Below are 26,370 nucleotides of genomic sequence, written 5' to 3'. Positions count from 1 at the left end.
TTCTTTTTGGTTACTTGGAACTAGTTTCTTTAAACAAGTAGACCCTGCATCATTGGAGCACAACCCGAATCCACGAACATATCCACTCTTGAACAATAATAGTAAAAATCATTGCACTAAAAAAAGGACTATACCATTCACAAATTCAGAAATGTGGCGAAGGAGCTTCAGCAGCAGCGCGGCGACTTTGAAGGGCAAGAAATGGGACGCGCTTGTCATCGGCGGCGGCCACAACGGCCTCACGGCGGCCACGTACCTCGCCCGAGGAGGCCTCTCGGTGGCTGTCCTGGAGCGCCGCCACGTCATCGGCGGCGCTGCCGTAACCGAGGAACTCATTCCGGGCTTCAAGTTTTCCCGGTGCAGCTACTTGCAAAGCCTCCTTCGACCGTCCCTTATAAAGGAGCTGGAGTTGGGGAAGCACGGCTTGAAGCTTCTGAAGCGCAATCCGTCGTCGTTTACGCCCTGTCTCGATGGACGTTACCTTCTCTTAGGACCTGACAAGCACCTCAATAATTCCGAGATTTCCAAATTCTCACTCAATGACGCCGAGGCTTATCCAAGGTCTCCATTGTTTTCTAGCGATATTGTGAATTTGTTTGTGAATGAGTTGAAAGGTTTCTTTTGAATTAGATGATAAAATGAATAGCACTGTACCTTTGATCCTGGCTTTTGAAGAATGCCAATAACGCAACTGGAAGCATTTCGTGGAAAATTAGAGTTAGTGTTTCTTGGACAGCTAGTGAAAAATTTAGTAGTGTAGAATAATAATGAAGATAAGAACAATACTTCTAGTGCTATTTTTTAGCCAAAAGTAGAGTTTTACGTTGCAACACCTGTAGAATGCAGAAGTGAATCTTCATTGTGTGAGTTCTTAAGGTGATTTTTTTTCTTTATTAGAGAATAGCACCAGAAGTAACTATGGTATTACTAGTATGTTTTGTCATAATAATGATGTATCAATAAGAGTGTGAGAGTTGAGAAATAAAAAATCTTGGTCATTCAATCTTATATGGATGGTTAATATTAGCTCTATTCATTTCTTGCTTGAATAGGTAATCAGAAAATTTAAAAATATTGTTTGTTTAGTAAAAAGTTATATCATATGTACTTCGTGCAATTTGCTAAAAAATATGTTGATATTCTTCATTCAATTTGTTCGTTGACCATTTTGAAGATGTCAATTTGACCAACTTATCTTCTAGCTGCATTGACTGTATATTCGTGATTTAACAAGATTTTTCTCTCTTTCACCCTTCTTTTTCTTTCCTTTAATTTTTTAATTATTCAGATATGAGAGTCAGCTTGAAAGCTTCTGTAAATTCATGGATCTAGTGCTTGATTCGCCTCCACCAGAATCTTTGCAGCATAAATCATCTGTTAATGAAAGATTGAAGAACAAAATACAGAATTCAGTATTTTGGGCAAGTTGTCTGCGGCAAGCATCCTCCTTGGGGCAAAAGGATATGGTGTAAGTGTTTGTTTCTCCAATAGAAATTTGTTTCTACTAGCATTAAATTGCATTACTTTGAACACATCATTACTAGTGATTTGACATTGTGAAAACTGTTTATTTATTTGGAAGGGACTTTATGGATCTTTTATTATCCCCAGCTTCTAAGGTTTTGAACAACTGGTTTGAGGTAATGTTGTGGTCTTAATTGCTTTTCATTTAGATCTTTAACTTCAAACTGACTGACTGTATCTTAAAATTGAATGTATATCTTAATTCTTTGCTGTTTTAGACTTTTGTTTGTGTTTATATCTAGGGGAAGAAAAACAGGTTGGGTTGGGTTAGTTTTTTGAAGGCCTGAGCCTAACCTGATTTTTAATTTAGGGTCTGACACTGAGTCTGACTTATTTAATTGATATAGGTTACTTTTTAAGGCTTGACATGCCCTAAAAGTATATTTACAAACTTACTTTATTATAAACCCTTTTTCAAAAGAGCTATATCTAAATAGGCTTATAGGCGTAAACTTACTTATATGTAAGTTAGCAAGCTTAAGCCTTTAAACAGAAGAAGTGAATAATCTTAAAAACAATGATGACAATAATGATAATATAGGCTGGCATTATGATGTTATTATTATTATTATATTTTTTAAATTTACTTAAGTATATAAGCCTAGTGTAGGCTAAAATATAGGTCCACAATGAGTGATCTAGTCTATATCTATATCTCATGTCGTAGAAGTTTGTTGAACTTTCTTTCGTTATTATTTTATTTTTTATATTAACACTTTTTGAAATGCGAGTTGAAGTGTTCAACTAGAGACTAGCTGCATGTCTATTCAGTGAATTAGGATTGCATATAATCTTAATTTTTTCTTTCCTTTCATGACCCATATCATAGCAGTTCTTCATCAATATACTGATACGATATCTATTTCCTGGTTTCACTGAGTTAAAATCCCACATCAGCACGATATATGAGCAAAGTATCCCTTATATTGACTTGGGCAATTATCTTTCCTTTAGCTAACTTTTAAGGTTGAGTTTAGTCTAGTCTGTTCTCAATTCTAATATAGTATTAGATTCTATCTCAGTTCTAGTGTAGGGCCATTTGTAGATGTCGACTCTAGCAAACTTCATACACTACATGTCAAGTCTTTTGTTAACTTGTGTCATCTCCCCTCATGAGCTAGCTTTTGGGGTTGAGTTAAGCACAATCAATTTTCAATTGTAATGCATTGTTTAATAATTCCTGTAAAGACATTTCTAGTTTTTACATTTCATGTCGTGTAACTGCCTAATGTTCAGTTTTGTTGACATTATTTCTGCAGGCAGATGTTCTGAAGGCAACCCTTGCAACTGATGCTGTGATAGGAAGTACTGTAAGAGCAGTTAACTTTACTGTAAATAGTGCACAATTATATTGTTAAACAACCCCCTCCCCCACCCCCCACCCCCCCCCCCCCCCCCAAAAAAAAATGAAAAGAAAAAAGAAATACTTCATCCTTCTTGGAGAGAGAGAGTGACTAATTACAGTGCAATTATTCTACTCAGTTTTCTTTGATAAAAGATATCATAGCAAAAGTTTCGTCTTTCACAGCATCTATAGTATTTCTAAATTTGTAATGCAGGCCAGTGTCCACACCCCAGGAAGTGGCTATGTGCTGCTACATCATGTGATGGGAGAATCTGATGGGGAGCGCGGAATTTGGTCGTATGTATCTCTCTTACTAGTTTGATACCTTTACTATGCATCTTCAGAATGGAATACTGTTATTTGCCTAAAATATTTTTCCTGTGCTAGTGTTTGAAATTAAATTAAATTTACTAGTACTTCTTGGTGCATCTTACCTAGATATTTATTCAGAAAAAGGAAACACTGATGCGTGGCATTTAGTCGCCATACAATCACAATTTAGTATTCCATTTACAAGTCGACTTGGAAGTTTGAAAATCATGACTAAACAAAAATGGCAATCTCTTAACAGTATTGTGAACATAAAACCAGACATACATATAAACATGAGTACAAATATATTAAAAGTAAAATATGTCACTCTTATTTCATCTCAAAAAATTATTCTGAAGTTGCATTCCAGAGTAATGTTTTCTTAATTGTATACTTGAAACATTTAACTATTAATTAGTTACCCTTTATCTATAGCTTTATAATGTTCATAAAAAAAGTGAATAGCATTCTATTATTCCAAGTAGATATGTTGAAGGTGGAATGGGCTCAATATCAAAGGCTATTTATGATGCTGCTATTGGAGCTGGAGCACATGTTGAAACCAATGCTGAGGTATGTTGTCAAGAATCTTAGCTTTCAATATACTCCCTTCGTAGTCAGCACATTATCAATTTTCTCATTCTAAGCAACGTCTGATACGCTTGTGTCCTTATTCCATTGGATCATAATGCAACCAGAAAATAATAAAAATTTAGGCAAGGTCTAAATGAGTTGAAGCTGTGAAACTGTGGAAGGCCACAGGCATGTTGATAACTGTAAAAAAAATTTACTTTTCATTTCTGATAAATTTCTAATTAAGAATAGTCACAAATCCAGCTTGGTGTTGTGTGATCCATGTAGTCGACCTCACTTAGTTGGATAAGACCTGGTTGTTGTTGTAATAGAAATAACAAAACAAGTAAAACAGATCATATTCATTTTCCATAATTTTAGGTTAGTCAAATCTCTGCATAATTTAAAGACAGTTTTAAAGCTAGGGAGAAATACGGTTATGTCAGTCAGATTTGAGCACCAAAGTTGAATAAGCATAGAAACTCGGGGGAATCTCAATTCTCAATAGTACATTCTGGTTTTACAGTAGCCATTCCTCAAAAGGAAAGATTGGAAGGATATTGCACTTGTTTCAATAATTTTTCTCATAAACCTGCAAGCTAAAGAGCTTTTGTCAGCAGTATGTGGGACATGAATAATATCTAATAAAAATTTTTAATAAAAGAAGAATTTCATTTTGACAAAGAGAAGAATACAAAGGGAAAGGAGAATAACATATGAGTAAATGTGATAAGGCATTAAACTGAAGAAAAAAGAAAGTTGCTCATAACTTTTCTATTGAATCTGCATCTCCCAAGACCTGATTGCTACAGTGCACTACCCTTGATCTTTTATTTTCACTGTAAGCACCAATGAAATTTTCAAAGTCCAATTCCTTAACAGTTGCAAGTGCATTTTTTCTCTTTCTTTTGTATCTCTGTGCTGAGTGTTGAGAAGACCATGTTTACTAATTAAATTTCTTATCCAAAATGAAAGAAAAACCAACTTGCAATATCATATAAATAATAAATCAGCTCATACAAAAAGAAAAAAGGATAGGAGAATAGGAGCATGTTTCTTCTTTGATCTTCCGTCTCCCCCTCCCCGTTTTTCTCCTTTTATTTCTCCTAGGCTTTAATCACCTGTGATATTCTGTGTTGTTATAGGTGTCTCAGTTGCTGATTGAAAACTCTAGCACTGTCTGTGGGGTTAGTGTTGTTCATGACTTGTGAGCTTACTCAATTAAGTGAATTTTTAAAGGTGGATCTTGGCAATTAAATTTTGTAGATATTGCATTCATATAGGTGATTTTGGCTGATGGTACTGAAGTGCATTCTTCAACTGTTCTGTCTAATGCAACACCATATAAAACTTTCATGGTAAATTCTCAAATTAGCTGTGAATACTAACTTCTTTGGCACCTATACTTGGCACTAATTTATATCATCTGCTAATATAAACCAGGAATTAGTACCCAATGATGTCCTCCCTGATGATTTTACTCATGCCATTAAGCTCTCTGACTACAGTTCTGTAAGTTAACTATATTTTTTCAGTTTATGTTTCTTTTTTAATACCCTCTTTATGCTATGTATTACTGAACTGGAATCATAAGTAAGATTAGAATATATGAACAGTGTGCTTGTATTTGATTGCCTATGAATAATGCCTGGAATTCATGGATGGGAAAATCACATCTTCTGGAGAATCTTCAAATATTAATAAAATGACTAACCTGGGATAATTAAGACAAAAAATTCAAGAAAACAAAGCTGGGCTAGCTATAAATAACTTGAACCTGTGAAATTTTTTTTTTCCCCTCTGTTAGCCCACTAAATGTGATTAAGTTCTAAGCTGGTCAGCCATTGACATTTGACAGACAGCAACAATTAAGTAGACATGACAAAGACAGATTTGGATTCGATATTATAGGATTTTCTCTTTCTCTCCCAGCAGCTTCTGTTAATTTTTCAGAACACATTTTGGGGAAGTTTTCTCACTATTTTTTCTTTATTAATTGTCATTCTTTTATTTGGTAAATATCTACTGAAACAGGCTACTACAAAAATAAATGTAGCAGTTGATAAGTTGCCCCAATTTCGTTGTTGCAAGCTAAATCATCCCCATGCTGGTCCCCAGCATGTCGGCACAATTCATATAGGTTCAGAGAGGTAAGTTCAATTTGAAACATTATTGCATCTTTTATGGTTTCTTGTCATGCTGTCTAATCAATATCAACATTTGCTATATTCTTGTTCAATATGGACATCTGCAACTTATTTATTCCCAGAACATGACTGTTTTCTTTGCCATTGTTAATTTCTATTTCAGCATGGAGGAGATTCACTCTGCGTGTCAAGATGCAGTAAATGGAGTACCATCGAGAAGACCCGTCATTGAGATGACAATTCCCTCTGTACTGGACAAAACTATATCTCCTCCTGGTAATGCATTTTAGAATGTTCTAATATATTTTGTTTACTAGATGAAGCTTTCTTTGAATGTGTTTGCCACATTTCTAGCGATTATTACTCAGCATTGGTGAAGTGACTTTGTTTTGCCTTTAGCATTCAATTGAATTTCTTTGACAAGTGGAGCAGAATTGGAACGTTGGCTTCTGTTTTAGCACTCATTTTGTTATTTTATACGTATTTTATGCCTTCATAATATGTGATATATGCTGATAATATCTAGTTTGTGATTGTGTTTTCTTCATAGGTAAGCATGTGATAAACTTGTTTGTGCAGTATACACCGTACAACCCATTGGATGGTGATTGGCAAGATCATGACTACAGAGTTAGTTTATTTTGGATGTTCTAGTTGCATTAATTTTTTTCTTATGTTTCGTCGTGCATATCTATGTACAGATTTGTTTTGCTCCACCATGGTCATATATGCACCTGTGTGTGCACACGGCCACTTAATTCTGAAACAACTTGTTGACTATTTTATTTTGAAGGTGCTTAATTATATCTTATTTATCCTCCTATTCAGGAATCGTTTGCACAAAAATGCTTCACATTGATTGATGAATATGCCCCTGGCTTCAGCACATCAATCATTGGTTATGACATGCTGACTCCACCAGATCTTGAAAGGGAAATCGGTTTGACAGGTAACTTAGCCATATTCACCCAAAAAAATCCTGTGCAGCTGATAAATTTTCTATCAAGTGCAAGCTAAACAGCTTCTAGGACACGAGAGACACCTAAGAGAAAGCATCCATGAAAAGAAGTTTCCCAATTCTCCGATGTTGCACCAGAAAGCACTTGTACATTGTGGCTATTAACACTTAGAACTGTTTTCCTGGGCAGGAGGAAATATATTCCACGGTGCTATGGGGTTGGATTCGCTTTTCCTCATGCGACCTGTAAAGGGATGGTAAACTATATTGAAATGGCTTGTGATAGAATCTGATTTTTTTTTATTTTTTTTTTGACATATAACTGATCATAACCATGCTGTTTCCCTGATAATTACGTTGCTGATTTCATTGATTTGTGACTAAGGTCAAACTACAAGACTCCGCTAAAAGGGTTATACTTATGCGGAAGTGGCGCGCATCCTGGCGGTGGAGTTATGGGAGCACCTGGACGTAATGCTGCCCGTTTAGTTCTTCAAGATGTTAGAGAAAGAACTTGAATGGTGATACGTAATTATAACTCGCCCAAATTGTTACTGCCTGCAAATAAGGCTTGGAAAGATGGGTCTTTCATTGGAATTATGAGCAGTAACTTTCGCAAAATTTGCGACGCATTAGATAGACGAATCATGAAAATGATTTATCTTATTGGATGAACAATTGCATAACATAGTTGCAGAAGCTATTACGTGGATTTCAGAAAACTACAATTTGTAATGCTTTAAGATAATTTGACATCTTTTCAATGCATTGGTTCCAGTAGCGGTTCATCGTGAACTATACTGCATGGAAAGTATTTATACAATATCAACATTTCATGCTTGATTGAAACAAACAGATTAACTGAAATTGGGATCAGTTGGGAACAATGAATGATCAGTGAAGTTGTACACAGTTCCTTAGACCAATAAGGGTAGTGAATCAAAAATACGAATTCACCAATTGCCTCACTGGCTCGTCATTAATTCATCAGTAGCAACCATGGTCGATTCAGACTGTAAATCAGGGTGCCTCATTTAGGAGCACCCACATTTAGAGTTTTAGACAACATACATCCTACGGACTTTCCTGAACATACATACCTCACCTCTCAGACCCCTTCTATGTCTGAATGCAGATCATTCTGAAAGCTTATCTGAAATATATTACCGTGACCTCCAACCAGAAACAGATTTTGGAACAAGATTGATTGCATTGGATGCTGTTTCAAGCCTGGTTCACGTATAAAGAACATTCAAATATGGTGTATGTGCACATAAATATAAATAATACGAATCTATTTTCACAAAATGTAAAACTCAAACAGAAATATATTTAAAATTTTATTTTTTTTGTCACCATTCCATCTGATTTAAAACAAAAAAAAAAATTATCAAGAAAATGTAAATTTAATTACTCGTTTACTAGAATGACGTAGCATTTCCTTGATGATTACTATAATGTGAAAAAGAAAGACCGAGTTAAAAACCAGAAAGGAAAGAGAAAGCACTTTGATATTTCTTCAATAGCCTTCATAACCTCAGTTGAACTTGTCTCCAACACCTGGCCTCCGAAAATGATCTCATCTAATATAGTGTGCATCTACAGATGAACACATTTTTTATGGTCACATTAATGGAAATTTGAGATGCAGATATTGGTTGGATCAAAGTATTGACATTATTAAACGACTAAGCAAAAGAGTGAAATTCATTCCCTAATTTGAAAGGCATTAACAAAACAACCTTACTTGTGGAAAAATAAACTTATAAAGGGAGTTACCAATATTTAGAGTAAAAAGGAACACTTAAGTCAAATATTGTTTCATATTTGAGAATCTAATAACTCAAACATGCAGACAGGACACAAAATGCTTTTCTAAATCATAACCCAGTTTCTTATTCATTTCTTGCAACACGGTAAATTGACATATAGAGTGAATTTGTGATAAAGAATATATGTTTTGTAATTGTGGGCACAAAGCATACAACCTTACTATAGTTGAACACGATGTCAAGCTCACATACATTTCTGAAGCATTTGTCCAATGTTTCAACAAAGACTGAAGGAAGAAACAGACAATGTTAGCAAATCAAACCATAAAATCAACAATCATACAAGAGGCAGTAATGACCAACAGTTAGCAACTTAGCATGGTTACATAATAGCCATGCCGACTGTAATGTGTAATACATAATGCAAAGAATTACTCCACCAGGATCCTTGGGACAATATGCAATAGAATTGAAATGGCTGAACAAAATAACTAATTCGAAGGTTTTATAGATTATTAACAGTATTACCTCAAATAGCATTTCTTTCAGGACAATACAGAGTTCAGAATATGAAAATGCTAAGTGATCACAAAAACACTATGAAAATGATAAAAATTCGAATTCAATTTCAGAAAACGAGTTGATTATGCTAATTATTATTTAGGTTTCACAAAATTTTCCTAAAACTTGAATTGAATTCTTATTTTTCCCTCCAAAAATATAGAATGTAAATTGTGTTTTCAGAGGCCTATTCTTTCACATGCTTATGCCATAAAACAACCAAGCCATATCTCACTATGGGTTGTTCGCCGCATACATGGATCAAATGACATAATTAAGCTCTACCAGAGCTCAGAATGATTAATAATGAGAACCAGCATCAAATGTATTATCTTTTAATCAGATAAACAAGTAAACCTGTCATACTATTTGATTCAAGATAGGGGGTATCAAGAATAAAAATGGCATCCTAGTGGTATTTAAAAAGTTCATGTTATGCGCTGGGTGGAATGAAGGGTCAGACCCATTGTTGGGTATATAGTAGGCACTAGGCAGTTTTACCTTGCATTTGCTAGAGGTTGACACCAACACCATGACTTGAATTTATGACTTCCGTATCTCACAGCAACAACTCTAACTGTTGTGCCAAGCCTTCCTTCATGGGTTTCAACAATAATTATATAATTTTAATATATTTATGTAATTTTCAAAGTGAATAATTTTAGGATTTTTTTTATTACTATTTAACTTAGTTTTGGGATAATAATGGTAGGTTGGAAGTCATAAAAGGCTAAAAAAGCACATTCTCTGGGTTAGTAAAGTTCTAGGAGTTCAATCTTGTCATCCATGTTTTATTAGTATACCTACTATTAAGTTTCCAACAGCTAAATAAATAGGTTATGGTTCAGAACTAAAAGGAACAAAAACCTAGAACCACAATTTTCTAGTTGTAAGTCCAATCACCCTAGTCCTCGACCTATTACTGATATAAAGAAGCATCATTTACTGTCTTCTCTTTCTGATAATATTGATGACATCCATAAAAAATAACTTAAGTCATCTGTATATCATAATTCATGGCAAGTATGATATATTTTCTCAAGTTAGTCAGCCTAGCAGGACAATGTAGCTGTAAGGATAGTAAAAGTCAGTACACGAATAGTTCTCATACCTTAAAGATTATCCACTTTGAGAGGCACTTGATAATGTGCAGTACAAAGTTCAGCAAAATTACTTTTATGTAAGTTATGATAAAACCAGTACTGCAGCATTGATACCATATATAACTTAAGTTTAAAATTCATCATTTTTATAATAGATCTTGAGCAGGCACAACAAATTTCTATCCACATTCATTTAGAAACCTCTCTTTTCATGTTGTCCAAATTTCCCCATCTTGGATAATATAAAAAATCACATCATGTTCGCATTCGGTTTTCAAACAAAAGTTCATAGCTTCTTTGGGAAAACTCCATAAGACAGAAACTGACAAGCACAGACCAACAAGTTGCCATTACTACGTAAAATTTATCCAATAAACACTAAGTGGTACTCATAGATTTTGACACTTAATGCAATACAATAAATTGTTAGGTAAATACAACAATTTCAATAAAGAGAGTAGTTCAGGTATCTACCTTGTATCAAGTCAAGCATAGCAAGCTCGTTTTCAGAACTATCAAATATAAACACAAAATACAAAGTTGCAAAGTGCTTGTAGACAAGGCGAGAGTCCTGAAGAAGAACACAACAATTGAATTCGTACTTCCTTTCATCAGATAAAAGGAGGAGATAATGGTATAACTATGAATAAGTCAAAGAATTGCTCCAATGAGTACAGACAATAAATAACATCAGTGGATTACTAGTTGGGTATCAAATTAAGAACACTAGTTTATTCAAAATATGAAATCAATTGAAGAGCTACCAGCAAGTCTTTAATTCGAAAAATCATAAAAAGCACACACTCACAATTATGATATGATCACAGCAGTCCATAAGATTTTAGTTTGAAAACAAGTTCATGGTAATTCAGTTCTAGTTCTCACTCTTTCTACCACCATACACCAAGATAAATCAATACATACCGTAACATCATTTTATATATAGTAATGTACCGACAAACAGTACCAAGAAAAGCCCTACTCTCAATTTTTTTTTATTTCAACGCATTATTGATGATAATTAGGAGACACAAATCGTGACTCTGACAGATCAAAATCACAGCAAGCAGAAAAATGGAGGACGAAATACCGGGCCAAAGATGGATTCGGCATCTACAAAATTGCTGACATGTTCAGGTCTACTGCATAAGACTGCAAAAGAAACAAAAGCTGATAAGAAAAGGAAAACGAAACAAATAGAAAAGAAAATAAAATAAAAGAGAGAGAGAGAGAGAGAGAGACCTGAAAACACATTGCGAACAGCTTCCTGCTGCTTCTCCACTGGCTGATCTACCACAACATGAAAGCAGAGTGTGAAAATTACATCAACTGAACGATAAATCGAAATATAAAGGTCAAGGCTTTGAAGAGAGAGGGACTTGAAATTCGTAGAATTTGGCGAGGCGAGGCTTCCCCTGCGTGTTCATCACCATCACTGCTTTTATCATCTTCGTCCGTTCTGCACCCAATTCAACCAATAAACAAGTAAATAAATGAGGTTTTTTTCCTTATCATAACTCAAATTTAGTTCATAGTTCACAAACTTGCACCGATTGTTTATGAAAAATGAAGCAAATTTGCTTGATAAATGAGATCAACTACACGAACCGAGATTTCACAGAAAGGAAACGTCAAAAAGAAATAGACAAAAAAAGTTGGAACAGATCGCACCAGTGCCTTCGCCGTCGACGGCACCGGCGTGGAGTCTCCAATTGAATCGATAGCCAATGGGTAGTGTTTTCCGAGGACTAGCTAAGAAACATGAGAAAAAAGGATGAGCTATGAAATTCTTGTATTTGTCTGAAGTTAGGAAATTCTTAAGCCTATTATTACTCATGGACTAAATTATTATTAAAAGAATTACGTCACATAAACCCAATCTGTACAGGTTTATATTATCGTATTATTCTATTTTTACATTAATAATATTGATATATTGGTTAATATGTATAAATATTTTATGTTTAATGTGTTTGTCACTTGATAAAGTTTGTTATGAATATACTTGGATCTAAACATTTTATTTATTCTTTATTCTTGTTTAATATAAAGATTTAAGTCAATATAAAATGTTTAATATGAATAAACAGCGGTTAAAAAAATAATAATGAGGACAAACACATTTATTTAACTTTAACTGTTTAACTCACACGAGTCGGTTTCTGAGTCGAATCGAATTGAGTTAAATTGAAAAATGAGTCTAAAATTTTAAAACCCACCTTATACCGTATATCAAATTATTTACCCAATCATCAAATTTAGACAATTAAACCATTTTAGCTCTCTCTTTCCAGTCCAAATTACAATTTGTGTAAATTGAGTTGAAAAAGATAAACATTTCATCTTCAAATCAATATTGGCGAATGATATTTTGAGTAAAAAAAATATATTTCATTTAGAAATATTGAAATCTTAAACTTAATTCATTTACAACTAAATGATAACATGAATTTAATAACAAAAATTAGGTCTTAAATTTTTTTAAATATATTTATTAATTAAAAATACTATTTAATGTGATATTGAACATTTTCTAAATAAATGGATTAATCAGATCAAGTATATTGAAGAGTACTGTGTTCTTAACATTCGTTTTATAATATTCCGAAAACGAAAAGGACAGCCAGGGATAGAAACGTAAAATTACAAGCACACCGTTGGGACTATAAATTCGGAGCCAAACGTACCCTTAAGTCGTCGTCGGCGGCGAAGGCGCAATCGAAAGTCAAAGCCACAAAGCCAGAAAGAATGGGCACTCAGGAGGACGATGAAGACGATATAATAAACCCCTTCAAAGCACTCCTAACCCACGAAGAGGAACCAAGCATCTCCGCTACCCTACACGAGGGTGCACCGAAGCAACACCTACTCCAGAATCACATCCTCCATTCGATCCAATCAACGGTCGTCATTCGCCAACTCCCTTCCGAGGGCCTGTCCTTTCAACTCTGGCCCGCCGCTACCTCTCTCGTCGCTCTCCTCGATCGCCACCGCATCGACCCTCTCAATAGCTCCCTCTCCGCCGCCCTCTCTGCCGCTCACGACGGCCCTCTAAAGATCCTCGAGCTCGGCTCCGGCACCGGCATCGTCGGAATCGTCGCCGCCGCCACTCTCGGCGGCAATGTGACCATCACGGACCTTCCGCACGTGGTTCCCAATCTCCGATTCAACGCGGAGGCCAACGCGAGCGTTGTGGGGTCCAGTGGTGGGGCCGTGACCGTTGCGTCGCTTAGGTGGGGCCACGCTGATGACGTGGAAGCGATTGGGCGGGGGTTCGATCTTATTCTGGCTTCGGATGTAGTGTATCACGATCACCTTTATGAGCCACTTATTGAAACGCTGCGTTTAATGATGCTAACGAGAGGTGAGAAGAGAGAAGAGGGAAAGAATATGGTGTTTGTGATGGCTCACATGAGGAGGTGGAAGAAAGAGTCTGTGTTCTTCAAGAAAGCGAAGAAGCACTTTAACGTCGACGTTTTGCACACTGACACTCCTTGCAATGGGTCTAGAGTTGGTGTTGTTATTTACCGTTTTGTTGGGAAGAGTTAGGTTTCATCAGAATACTGTGTTTCAGTCAAGTGACAAACACAATTACAAGATTCATTTGCTTGTATTTTTGTTTTGGAAAATGCTCCAAAAGCTCTAACCCAGCTTTTTTATTATAATGTAATATTCTTCATTGTTAATTTTCTATATCTACTGAAAACTCTAAGCGAGATTCTTTTAAAGTTTAACAAAATTAACTTCTAATAGAATTAGTTTGAGTTATTTTTAGTGTAATTTAAATTAAATTTTAATTATAAATTTTATATTAAAATATGTGCATAATGAGAGAATTAATTTTGTATAGTATACTATAGAATGAATGAGAAATCACATAGAAAGTAAAGATTTAATAGGATATATTTAAAGGCTCATTTTTTTAATACGGTTTTTTAATTTGAAAATACAAGAAATATGGAATTTTTTTAAAATATTACATGAATATGGTAATTTTTTAAAAGTCAATAATGACTTTTTTTAAGTCAAAGTTGTCAATCAAAAATAAAAGTCTCCCATGGAGAGATTTAAAAAATTAAAATAAAAAAATAAAAGCTTAAAAATCATTGGCAAGTTTTAATTAAAAAAAATATGTTCAAGAAAATTGTCATTAACAAGTTTTGGTGTATAAAAATAAAAAAAAAAGTTCTTAAAACTTGTCATTGGTGACTTTTTAATGATATAAAAAAATAAAAAAAAATTCTTAAAGATTGTTGATGGCGATTTTTGACATATGTCTATAAGTACTGATATTTTTATTTATTCTAGTGCGGTAAAAGGTTTAGAACATAAGAGTGAATTCTCATCATAGAAAAAAAAATGAGTGTGTTATTATTGATATATTTATAGAAAAAAAAATGAGTGTGTTATTATTGATATATTTTGATGGCAAGAATGTTACAAATATTCATGAATGTGTGTTATTTAGGTTCAAAAAGTCAACGTGTGTATATAAAAGATAATATATCATTTGGAGAACTGAATTATTGATTTATTCAAAATATTAAATTTGAATTTTTAAAAACAATGGAAAGTATTGTTTATAGGTGTCCAATATCCATATTTAGTAGTTTCATGCAATATCATACAGTTCCAATAACAAATGATATTGATGTTCTACAAATGTTTCAAATACATTAACAAAGACATCCTTTAACCCCTGCTATTGAATTGTATGGTTTATTCAAAGAAATTGCAGTTAGTATTGATGAAGAAGATGATGAAGCATATGCAAGCAGTGTGCCAAACAGAGAGGAAGAATGGAAATAAAATACTAGTGAAAGTGATGAGAATGAGGTTGAAGAATAATATGGAAGTGGTGAACTTAGTGAAGATGAGATGTGGATGACGATGGTGATGATGACGAATCCCATTTGTCAAACGTAGTTATTGGAAAACATCCATTTGGAGAGCCACCTTCATGTGTTTGTTAGATCTTGATGTTATGTATGCATCTGAGTTTTCAGAGTATTCAAACTTAGGTATGTGTTATTTTTAATTATGCTTTTTATGAATTATTTTTTACTTGTTAATTAATTTATGTTTGTGTTTTCCTTTGATAGGTCACTCTTATGTAAATGAAGAATTGTATATTGAGAAACAATTTAACGATAGAGAAATTGTAATACAAACAATTAAGTGTTATAGTATATCAAATAGAGTAGACTACAAAGTAGTAGAGTTAGAACCAAATACCTTTTATTGTAAATGCATGAGGTATGGAATAAATTGTGGATAGCTTATTTGCGCTACTTTTAGGAAAAACAAGTTTATTTGGGAGATAAGAAAGTACAATAACTCGCACACATGTACAAGGGGAAGGATTTTTCAAGATCATAGGAAATTGGATTCTGACATAATTGCAGAATGTATAAAGCCAATGGTTGAGTATGACCTTCCTTTAAGATAAAACTTGTAATTGGTGAGATTCAATCTCAGTATGATTACATAACAACATATCGAAAAGCATGAATGAGAAAACAAAAGGCAATTAAAAAAGTATTTGGTCATTGGTGTGTAGCAATGTGTGACTCTATTCGAGATTCAGTTGAATATTGTAGATGCCTATCGTAATGATGAGTTAGTTCCCAATATTAAAATATTTCGTTGAGTGTTTTGGACTTTTAGTCCCTGTATGAGAGCATTTAGCATTGCAAACAACTTTTTCAAGTTGATGGGACACATTTATATGGCAAATATAAGGAAGTTCAATTGGTAGTTGTTGCACAGGATGGTAATCAAAATATATAGTCAATTGTTTTTGCTACCATTGAGGGTGAGACTATGAATGCTTGGTTATTTTTCCTTGATAATCTATGCAAACATGTTGTCACCGAAGATGGTGTTGACATAATTTCTGATCGGCATAAGTTAATTAATACAGCAATAAGAAGAAGCAACAGACAATAGAAACTTCCAAGAACCTTTCATATGTATTGTATTAGGCATATTGTTGCCAATTTTTTACGAAGATTTAATGTTGCTTACTTGCATAAACTTGTCGTCTACATAGGTAAGCTTTAAGACGTAGATTTTGTTTTAAAATAACAATCAAAACAATAGTCGTATGTTTTTAAAACTACTAATATGAATCGTATTGAAATTTACTAGTTATTCAAGAACTGAACATGAATTTAATATTTAGTATGAGCAATTACGGGAACATGGAGAGGTTTATTCAAATTAGCTTGATGAAATCCAAGAGAAAAATGAGTTCTTGCATTTGACGGAGGCCATAGGTGGGGTGACATGACCACAAATCTGGTTGAGTGCATAAATTCAATGTCAAAAAGTGCTCAAAATCTTCTAATCACTGCACTTTAACGAGCAACTTACTTCCAATTGGCTTAATTATTTGCTCAGAAAGGTAGTGAGGCATAAAAAAAAGTTGGACATATGTGCTCAGAATCAGTGACAACCCAACTTTAATCAAATGAGGCTAGCGTCAAAAAATTTCGTGTTACTCAATTTGACAACGAAGTGGAGTTTCCATGTTCAAGATTTATTTAACAAGAAAAATATAGAATTGATCTAAGACATAGGTATTGTGACTGTGGTAATATGCATACTGATAGATATTCATGTCGTTGTGCGATTGATGCATATTGTAGTAAAAATATTGATTGGCGTGTTTACATTGATGGTATTTATACAATCAATGAAGTATGCCAGGTTTATAAGGAGTTTGGAGTGATTGGGAATGACAACACATGACAACGTTATAAAGGACCAAGACTTTGTCCTAATCCTGACTTGAAGCGCAGTAGGTTTGAAAAAAAAAATTCATATTTAGAAGTCTAATCCATAACCAAAACTAAACAGGTTTTAAAATCTAATTTTTTAATAAAACTAGATATTTGGACTTACTTTGTTTTCTTATCCGAATTTAGACCGAATCTCCTTTGATAAATCCATATTTTAACTATCAAAACTGATTCATTTTAAAAAATAGTGAATACATATAAATGATTACTTTTTAGGAGCATAGATATATGATTTATTCAAATAAAATCTACAATTACATTACAAAAGTACATTACGAAAGCATATGGCTGTGTTACGCTTTTTCTCCACTTCCACTTAGAGACAATGATTGAAAAAGCATTTAGAAACATAAAAGCTCCAATTAAAATCATACATTTTACTCCTCTCTTTTATTTCTTAAAAAATCATTTCAATACATAAAATCAAAAAACATTTCCTAAAGTCATAAAAATAAATAAATAAATATTTAAATTTAAATTACCATACATCTTAAAATATTAAGAATACATTAACTTTTTAGAAAAGTACATTAATACATTAATAATATTTCTAATTCATTGAAACATATTTTTTTTAAAAATAAGTTTATAATTAAAAACATAATAAAAATAATATAAAATTATAAAAATTAATTACTTAATAGTTATATAGCACCAAGTAAGCATTCAAAGTTAATTTGATCAAAATTAAATTTAAAATTAGTTTTAAACCATATCCAAATTTTAAAATTATTTTTAAACTAGTTTTGAAAAAAATAAAATAGATTAATTTAAAATCCAATCTATATAATTAAATTTAAAGTGAATTTGGATTGATTTTATTAAAATTCAATCCATATTCACCCGTTCATATATTGGAAAGCACCTTTGTGATAGAAAAAAGACAAAGATGCTCTTGGTACTTACATAATTTTTAGATCTAACTCACTCTCTTGAAAAAGTCTAATGTGCATAAACTTCGCAACTTGTTCCACATGGTTGCACTTTCAGCTCTGTTTTACTATTTTTAACGATATCTCAAGCTGCAGACCAAGATTTGAGTCAATTCCTGATTCATTTTGAAGCTCTCTTCAGAGCTTCAATCTGGAGTCTGATTTTGTAGAAAACGGATCTCAGACCTGACAAATATGACCTTTACAGTTTGTTCCGAGCAATTGCACTCCTCCATATTCTAAGCATTTTTGGGCAATGTTTACTGTTTGGATGATATCTCAAGTTACGAGTCGAGTTTCAAGATGATTCTTCTTTCATTACGAAGCTTTTTTTCAGGGGTTCACTTTGAAGTCTAATTTTGCAAAAAACGAAGTTTGTATACAAAAGATATAATACCTAGTACAGCCTTAAATTTAGTTGTTGTCAAACCTATTTTCTTTCAAAACAACTTGTTCCTTACCTCATTATTTTTTCTTTAATCAATATGCTTTCAACTAATTCACTCTTAGTTTTGTTACTTTCCTTTGACTTTTTCGAATTTATAAATCAATCATCATCACTTAGTTATAAATCAGTCTTCTTTCTATCTTAAACTCTAAGATAATAATGTGTTTATTCAACTCTTTTATGTTTCTAAGAAATACATTATCAAAGGAGAGTAAAAAAAATGAAAAAAGAAAAAAAATCTTCTCTAATTTATTTTTCATTAGTACTTCATTATTCATTAAAAAATTATAAAAAATTATCATCCTTTTTGTTTTTCTAGAAAATTATTATATATAATCTTGATATATAATTCATGAATATGAGTCTTTAAATGAGATTATTTTTTATTTTTTAAATGAGGATTATCTTTTAAAAAATTATTATTTATGATAAGCAATTTTTTGGTATTAAGTATTTATTTTTAATTAAATATTAATTTAAAGTTGGATTTTTTTTCATAATCTATTTCTCAATTCAAAATTTATCAATTTATTTAATATCATAAAATTTATTATTTATCATTACTATATTTATTTTTTGATTTTATAATTTATTAAATTTTAAGATAGTCATATAATATATTTTCATTAAAATTATTTTAATTTAATAATAATCATGTAATATATGAAAAAGTCACTAGTCAAATATCAATGAGAGCATTTTTAAAATTATTTTAAAACGACAATATTTATATTGTCATTTTTCTTAATTACGTTACGTAGTTTTTCCATGCCACGAGTATTTAGTTTTCTATATTAAATTTTTTATAACTTTTTTCAATCATTTTAAACAATGTTATCTTTTTAATTAGTCTTATTTAATAAAATATAGTATGTATTATTAATAATGAAAATATTTACTTTTTATAAATTTATAAAATTTAAAAATAACCATACAATATAGTTTAATTTTTATTCAATTTTTTTAATTTAATAAAACTAATAAATACATGAAAAACTCATTAATATATTATAATATTGTTAGAATTTACTTATTATACCCTAATAAAATACTTTCATCAAATTACATATTGATATGTCAACATAAATCATTGATTCTTGTAATAAGTAATTTAAAAATCATATTTATGATGTATTTTATTGAATAGATAATTCATTTTTCAAAAGTTTTCATCTCATCTAAATTAACTAATGTATATCGATGGTTCAATTAGACGCATGATGATCATCGTAAAATTGTATTTCAATATGGTAGTTTTTAAAGTTATTCTTTTTCATATGTTATTTTGAAAAAAAAAAATTTGTTATTCTGATTATATTTTTCCTATCCTAATCAATATTTTCTTAACAAATTATTTATACATCAAACGAATATGATTATGAGTTTAATTATAAAAACCTAGTTATTTATTTAATTAGTTTTAGTATTTAATCGCGAGTCATATAATAGATTAGTTGGTCTCACTAATTTTTAACCGCAAATTAAATAATTAATAAATGTAAATTTTATTATAAATATTGAATTATTAAATAGTCATAGTACAGTAAATTGAAAAAAAATTCTGTAGAAGATAAATGGGTGCACATTATTTATGTGTATATATAATTCAGATGCACTTATATGTTTTGAGAAATGTTTAGTTTAGTTGGCATTGTTGAATCATCCTAATCAAATAAAACCTTTACAAAAAGGTGGTCCCGGCGGGGCTCGAACCCGCGACCTTCGGCTCATAAGACCAACGCTCTAACCAACTGAGCTACGGGACCAGAGTGGTTGAACTACAGTACAATTTTATATTTATAGTATAGTCTCATAACTAAATCCAATTCAGAATGTTTTATTTAGTATAATTTATCAAGTCATTAAATTAATAATTTTATTTTATCACAACTTAATACGACGCTGAATTTGAATGACAGAGTGAACTGGTGAATGAGCATTAAAGAAAAAGAGTTAAATTAAACATTTCAAAACAAAATAAAAGGTTATATATTTAAATTAGTTAAATTTTAATTTATTGAAAACATATAAAATTTGAACTTAACTTGCTTAGTTAATTATGCCTTGATTATATTTTCTTTTTATCAAATTTCTCAATGTGTTATTTTTTATGACACATTCATTCATATATATATATATATATATATATATATATATATACTATTTACAAATTATTAAACGTAAATTTTACAAAGATTAATTTTGATTCATTTAAATCATCAACTCTAGTTTTAAGTTTAATATTATTAATTTAGTCAATTTAACAAACAAATTTCATCAAGTAGTCGTTAAGTTAAACTCAAATAATTTATAAATAAATATATTTATATTTATGAACGAACAATCATAATTTTTTTTGGTTGAGAAGATAAATTTTATCTGATCAATATCAAATTTCATAATTTTTTTTTTATGTATTATGTCTTATTAACTTTTAGTTTTTAAGAGATATGACATTCTTATTTACACTTACACTTTAATTTAGTAATAATTATTATTTATTAATAAAAATTAGTATATATATATATATATATATTTTGTAACTAACCACTTTCAAAAGAAACTAATTTTATATAATAAAGCATACATAATACTTTAATTTTTTTATTAATAACAAAGATAAATGTGAAAGAATTTGGGATATGATGAACAAAAAAGATAAAATTTGCGTCTAACTGCTTATAGAAAAAATGTGAAGTAAGATAATTTGTTAAATTATAATAAAGATGGAGGGTCTCACTCTTGATAAGCAATAAAAAAGGCTAAAAATATTATTAAAGATGGGTTCACATTTTGACTTGGTAATATACAAGTTTTCTTGTGGTATAATGACTATTCAAGATTAGGCAAATTATGTGACCATACTTCCTGTGTCAACATTCAAGATATAGAGCTGCACGTTAAGGATGTTTGGAGAAAAATTATACAACTAAACATGGTTTTAATTATCTTGTTGGTAAGAGAATTATGTACTAGTACATTAGTTGGAAGTGGATTTGATACCTTCCTTGTGCGTAAAAGCTTAAATTCCTAGTTTGATTTATTTGTTGTGATGTCCTTCCCACAAATTACTTAAGGCATTATGGGATCTTACACTTACATTGAGGACACTCTCCACTATGTTAGAAACGGTCTGATAACTAAGGAAATATGGGTTCGTACATATCTATAGAATGAAGGATTTACAAATTCCTTTAATGCAAACAATTAAATTATGACTCAACATAAAAGTAATCATCTCTTATTTTTAGCAAGTGGATATGGAGGGTCAAAAATGTTAATTGCATTGCTAGAAAACAAATCTCAATTTATAAAATTATGTTTGATTTTGTTATGAACCTTACCAACAAACTTCATTTATGTAAACAAGTACAATAATTTCAAGCCTGCTTAGAGTGTTGAGTTTGTTGGGAGACTAATTAAAATTTTGAATTCATCCTTAATATTGATGGAAGTGATTGAAGGAGCTTAGGAAGAGCTAGATTTGATGCTCTAATTAGAAATAGAGATAAAAATTGCCTTAGAGGAGCTTATAAGTTCATTGACATTTCTAACAATACTATGTTGAACTAATAGTCATGTTTGAGGGTTGAAAATAGTTTGAAATCTAAATATTAGATATCTCGTGTCACACTAATGCAATGGAAGTTATAAACATTGTGACAGAAAAATTGTTCTATATTTTCACAAGTATGTTAATCTCATTTGAGATATAAAAGAGTGAATGAGAAAAGACTAGCAAATCACTATCAGACACACCCTACGTGAAGGCAACACATGTGAAATTTTTTTTAGCAAAGTTGGGAGCTTTTTCGAATTGTGATTTCAAAGATTGGGTCTCACCCCTATAGACTTGAGATTACTTCTTCAGGATGATGTTAGGGAAGTTTCATATTTGAAATTGTAATTTTTCTTTTTTTTATTCCTTTTGTTTGTTTCTTTGCTTTTCCCTATAAAAAAAATGAAGACTTACATTCCAATGATGTAAAATAGCTCGAGCATATGCGTTATCTTTATTTTATTCATTGTCTGCTTCACTGCATTGGTACAACTTCCATAGTCAAATACCAATGCTTGGATTTTTCATTGTTTGAAATTCAAACAAAATTTACGTTTTGGTTGGTAGGGGTTTGGGCTTCTTATTTGTTGGTGACTAAGCAGTAAACACTCCACAACATCAATTTCAACCTAAATAATTTTAGATAAGAAAGAATTCAATGTTTATAACTACCTTCAAATCACCTGAAGAGCTCTTTAAATCCATGGCTTTGTCCTTGAACAAGTTGAAGAAGAAAAATAACAAACCCTTATTTATAACCAAAAATTGTTGGTTACTCGATTAAGTTTAAGTTGGGCAGACGTACTAGAACAAATTATGTATTTATCAGTATCACTTGATATGGATTAACTGACGAATCAATTTTGCTAAGTGCAATTGAAAGTAAAAATTGTAATCAACTAAATAATAAAAAGGTAAAAGGTTATATATTAACATAAAGAAAGCTTTAAATAAATGTGAAGGCCTAAAGTGTAAAGGAAATGACTATTAATGAAAGTAAAATGTAAGAAAGTAAATAAAAAGTAAAGATAAGGATAATTTGTAATGTGTTTGATTGATTGATTGTTTTATCTTCTTTAATATGAACAAATATAATTTATATAGTATGTACAAAGTAGTTATTTGATTTATAAATAGTTATCCATGTTCCTAATTACTATCCTACATATATAGATTGTTGAGTTGCTTAGTCAACAACTTTTGGCGCCAAGTAACCATTCTCTATTGCCTTTTCTCATAAACAACTAAAATTGTTTTAAGTATGTTAGTTAAATGTGCAATGTGCATATTTCGTGTGTTATTGTAGTAAAACATAACTAGAAAAAAAAGCTCAAAAATCTCTTTTCCTTAAAAAATAGAGTAATTTTCATATTATCCTCCATGAGTTTCAACTTTGTGTTCATTTCTAAGTTGATAATTAGTTACTACATTTTTACCTCCCAAATGATCAACTATCATGCATGAAATAATATCTAAAATTATGAAATGCCACATTAGTTAGCCACTGAGTCTAAGTATTAGTCGTGTCACACTCTTAATATCCTCATCCAATGACCAAATTAACTATTATATCTCAATTAGTACCTAATTTAAGTGCTTTATGTAAGTTTCATTAGTCAAACCTATTTAATTGACACTTCTCAATCGAGAACTAAACTTTTGTGTTAAGAATCCTACATCTACACTGAAGGTTTAAAAGAACTTTTTTATAATAAAAACATATTTGAAAGAACTTTTATATTAAAAAATAAAATAAAATAGTATTAAATTAAATTAATTATTGATAAAATTAGATACTTTGTTAACTTAAGAGAAGAGTTAAAATGTCTTCCTTAGCGTGCGCGCACACAGAGAGAGAGAGAGAATTATATGATTAGAAAGATAAAATTATAAAAATAAAAATAAATTTGAGTTAAAAATTATATAAAAATAACATAAAAGATAATATAAATTAATTATAAATGTGGTTACTTTCAATTAAATTTCAAAAATTAAAATTGAATTAATTTGAAATATAAAATAAAAATTTAAATTTTTGATTTAATCAATTTTCAATTTAACCAATTTTCAATTATTTATAATTAATTTAGTGGTTTAAAAACAATTTGGTTCGGTTTTGAATACCCTTATTTGCTTGAGTACATTGTTAATCTTCAACAAATAAGTATATACTGTCGAGTAATTATATTTTTATAAAATTGAAAAATAATATATAATAAAAAAAAGAGAGAAAAATGTATAATTAAGATTATTAATGTGATAAAGAGATATGAAGTGAAAAAAAATAATTTTTAATGTCAGGTCAACATATTTATAAATGAATTATTCTTATTAAGTTATGTTACTTATAATTGGACTGTATGAAATTACATATGTTGAAATGTAAACGGGTAAGTTATGTAGTTGTTGGATGGAAGTTGTGAGTTGGAGTGCTGTTTGGTTGATCGTTGAGTAAGACTAGTAGAGAGTGTTTTGATTGAATACTTTACTCCTTTTAAATAGTGTTACATATGTTTGGGTTATATGAAAGCTGTATAATTGTTGGCTAGGGGGCAGTGTATTTACAGTGATGTATGATGGTGTTGTTGAAAGTGGTTAGCAATGCGGGTTAGGGATTTAGTGTTAAGTGTGTTGTGTGTGTTATAACCTAAAAAAATTATAGTCAAGGACTTGTATTGCCTCATTTTAGGAAAAAGTAAGAGTTCTATATGCTGAGTGTCACACTTAAGCGAGGTAATTCTCGCTCAAGCGAGACTAAGTCGTTGAGAATTGGGCATTTTGGAGTGTTCTCGCTCAAGCAAGATTAGTCTTGCTCAAGCGAGACAAGATAAGACTTCTCCAATTGTCCCATCGCCCAAGCGAGAAGAGATCTCACTTAGGCAAGAGGCGATCTCGCTCAAACGGGAGAATCTCGCTCAAGCGAGAAGTCGCAGGAAAACTAGGTAGCTCTTGTAACACCTTAAATTTAATTTTCAGGTAATAATTTTGTAAAATGGGAGTAATGAAATTTTCATTTAATAAAAAGATCTCAATACAGAGTTTCCTAAAACGTTTTAAAACAATAAAGGATTACAATTTATATCAAAGACTGCTACAAAACTAATTCAATTACATCATAGTTTCAAAATACAATCTAAGTCCTATAGCAATTCATCCTTCCTTCACTGAGTCCGGTGCTGATCGTCTTGGTCACCTGAAAAATAAATATAAGGGTGAGTACTCTACACTATCCTTCACACATGCATAACATAGAGACTCACCTTGCATATCTATAGGTGTTCTAATATATTCTACTCAAGTCTAAGTAATCACAAGCAACATTTCAAACATTTCATTATATTTCATAATCGATGCACTCATGGCACAAAACAATTTACACACGTACACTCACTGCACCTAGCCATGCTTACTGTGGCATTGTGATCACAGATTCACACCATGAATGATCACCGGTCACTCCCGCCTCACGGATACTGCGTGCGTAGTCACGAGTCACTCAGCAAAGGTAGTAGTCAGAGGTCTAGTCAGGAGGAGAGTGTGTGGCCCATGGTGCTCCCATGTTCACTGTTAGTGTCACCACCACTCTCTCTTCTCCAAGATATTTCTACTGTCCTCATCTTTCACTCAAATCACTTTGCAAAATATAGTAATTAAACAGGTTTTCAAGCAAAATGAGATAGGGTAGAGTCTTCCTTACCTCAAATGAAGACCCACACACAAAATTGGCAATGAGAAGGCTCCTTACACGAACTTAGTCCTAAATACACAGAAATTTATCGTGAGAACCAAAGAAAATCGAGAAATAAGAGAATGAGGATGAAAAATCGAAACCCTAACCATTAAAACTTACCTCCAAGCGTTCTTCACACAATTTCAACCTTCAATCTTGCTCCCAAACGGCTTGGAGGCAATTTAATTGGTGAAATAAAGTTTTAGGTCGAGAGAATCGAAGGGACCTTGAAGATAGAAAAGGAAAGAAATGAGTTTCTCAAGCCTTAACCCCTTTAAATCTTCTCTTGGTTGCGACACTCTTGCTACAGCGAAAATATTAGAGAAAATTGCATCCTGATTTCTGCAGAATCTCGCTACAACGAGACTGCACCCCAAACTGTGGCTTTGTCGCTACAGCGAGGGAGCTCTCGCTACGGCGAGAACAACACAATTTCATGCCTTACGCCCAAGCCTTCTCGCTACAATGAGAATACCCTGCAGCAACATCCACACTTAGCATGTATATACATACACACACACACAGATATATATATATATATATATATATATATATATTCAATCTATCCAATCTAGTCAATCCAATCCATTCACTTCATACATA

General features: G+C 31.6%; 3 protein-coding genes and 1 non-coding gene across 7 annotated transcripts; 2 read left to right on the top strand and 2 right to left on the bottom strand.

Annotated features, from left to right (window-relative positions):
- Window positions 1-7,673, top strand: LOC113857488 (pyridine nucleotide-disulfide oxidoreductase domain-containing protein 2). Its single transcript, XM_027489442.1, has 15 exons — window positions 1-561; window positions 1,289-1,468; window positions 1,583-1,640; window positions 2,784-2,834; window positions 3,084-3,166; window positions 3,667-3,754; window positions 4,900-4,941; window positions 5,038-5,112; window positions 5,198-5,266; window positions 5,789-5,904; window positions 6,065-6,177; window positions 6,452-6,531; window positions 6,730-6,850; window positions 7,050-7,116; window positions 7,245-7,673. The coding sequence occupies exons 1-15, from the start codon at window positions 152-154 to the stop codon at window positions 7,375-7,377; spliced, it is 1,686 nt and encodes a 561-aa protein (XP_027345243.1). The 5' UTR covers window positions 1-151; the 3' UTR covers window positions 7,378-7,673.
- A 42-nt stretch (window positions 7,674-7,715) lies between these two features.
- LOC113857489 (AP-3 complex subunit sigma) lies at window positions 7,716-12,045 on the bottom strand. 4 transcript variants are annotated; one of them, XM_027489444.1, is made up of 8 exons: window positions 11,904-12,028; window positions 11,675-11,754; window positions 11,538-11,580; window positions 11,386-11,447; window positions 10,770-10,866; window positions 8,848-8,918; window positions 8,367-8,458; window positions 7,716-8,089 (listed from the first exon to the last, which is right to left on the bottom strand). In XM_027489444.1, exons 2-8 carry the CDS (start codon window positions 11,741-11,743, stop codon window positions 8,023-8,025), a joined length of 501 nt encoding a protein of 166 aa, XP_027345245.1. In that variant the 5' UTR covers window positions 11,744-11,754; window positions 11,904-12,028; the 3' UTR covers window positions 7,716-8,022. The 4 variants fall into 4 exon arrangements, with proteins under 4 accessions (XP_027345245.1, XP_027345246.1, XP_027345247.1 ...); XM_027489445.1 differs by having other exon boundaries at window positions 11,846-11,977; XM_027489446.1 differs by having other exon boundaries at window positions 11,840-11,960.
- A 952-nt stretch (window positions 12,046-12,997) lies between these two features.
- Window positions 12,998-13,990, top strand: LOC113859295 (protein N-lysine methyltransferase METTL21A). The gene has a single exon (XM_027492103.1). It carries the CDS (start codon window positions 13,044-13,046, stop codon window positions 13,842-13,844), a length of 801 nt encoding a protein of 266 aa, XP_027347904.1. The 5' UTR covers window positions 12,998-13,043; the 3' UTR covers window positions 13,845-13,990.
- A 6,180-nt stretch (window positions 13,991-20,170) lies between these two features.
- TRNAI-UAU lies at window positions 20,171-20,244 on the bottom strand. The gene has a single exon. It is a non-coding gene; the product is annotated as a tRNA-Ile (tRNA).
- Between the last annotated feature and the right edge of the window lie 6,126 nt (window positions 20,245-26,370).

The sequence above is a fragment of the Abrus precatorius genome, unplaced genomic scaffold (assembly GCF_003935025.1).
Source record: "Abrus precatorius isolate BTA unplaced genomic scaffold, Abrus_2018 Scaffold2, whole genome shotgun sequence".
NCBI classification, from domain to species: Eukaryota; Viridiplantae; Streptophyta; class Magnoliopsida; order Fabales; family Fabaceae; genus Abrus; species Abrus precatorius.
The sequence above is the reverse complement of the archived record's forward strand: the minus strand, read 5'-3'. Positions and strand labels throughout refer to the sequence as shown.

Excerpts from the sequence above, each read along its gene's own strand:
- LOC113857488 (XM_027489442.1), top strand. The coding sequence starts at position 152 with ATGTGGCGAAGGAGCTTCAGCAGCAGCGCGGCGACTTTGAAGGGCAAG. Across the intron at positions 1,641-2,783 it reads TTTTGAACAACTGGTTTGAG|GCAGATGTTCTGAAGGCAAC; the intron begins GTAATGTTGTGG and ends TTATTTCTGCAG. Across the intron at positions 6,532-6,729 it reads GGCAAGATCATGACTACAGA|GAATCGTTTGCACAAAAATG; the intron begins GTTAGTTTATTT and ends CCTCCTATTCAG.
- LOC113859295 (XM_027492103.1), top strand. The coding sequence starts at position 13,044 with ATGGGCACTCAGGAGGACGATGAAGACGATATAATAAACCCCTTCAAA.
- LOC113857489 (XM_027489443.1), bottom strand. The coding sequence starts at position 11,743 with ATGATAAAAGCAGTGATGGTGATGAACACGCAGGGGAAGCCTCGCCTC. Across the intron at positions 11,581-11,674 it reads CCAAATTCTACGAATTTCAA|CCAGTGGAGAAGCAGCAGGA; the intron begins GTCCCTCTCTCT and ends GTGGTAGATCAG. Across the intron at positions 8,459-8,847 it reads TCGTGTTCAACTATAGTAAG|ATGCACACTATATTAGATGA; the intron begins GTTGTATGCTTT and ends GTTCATCTGTAG.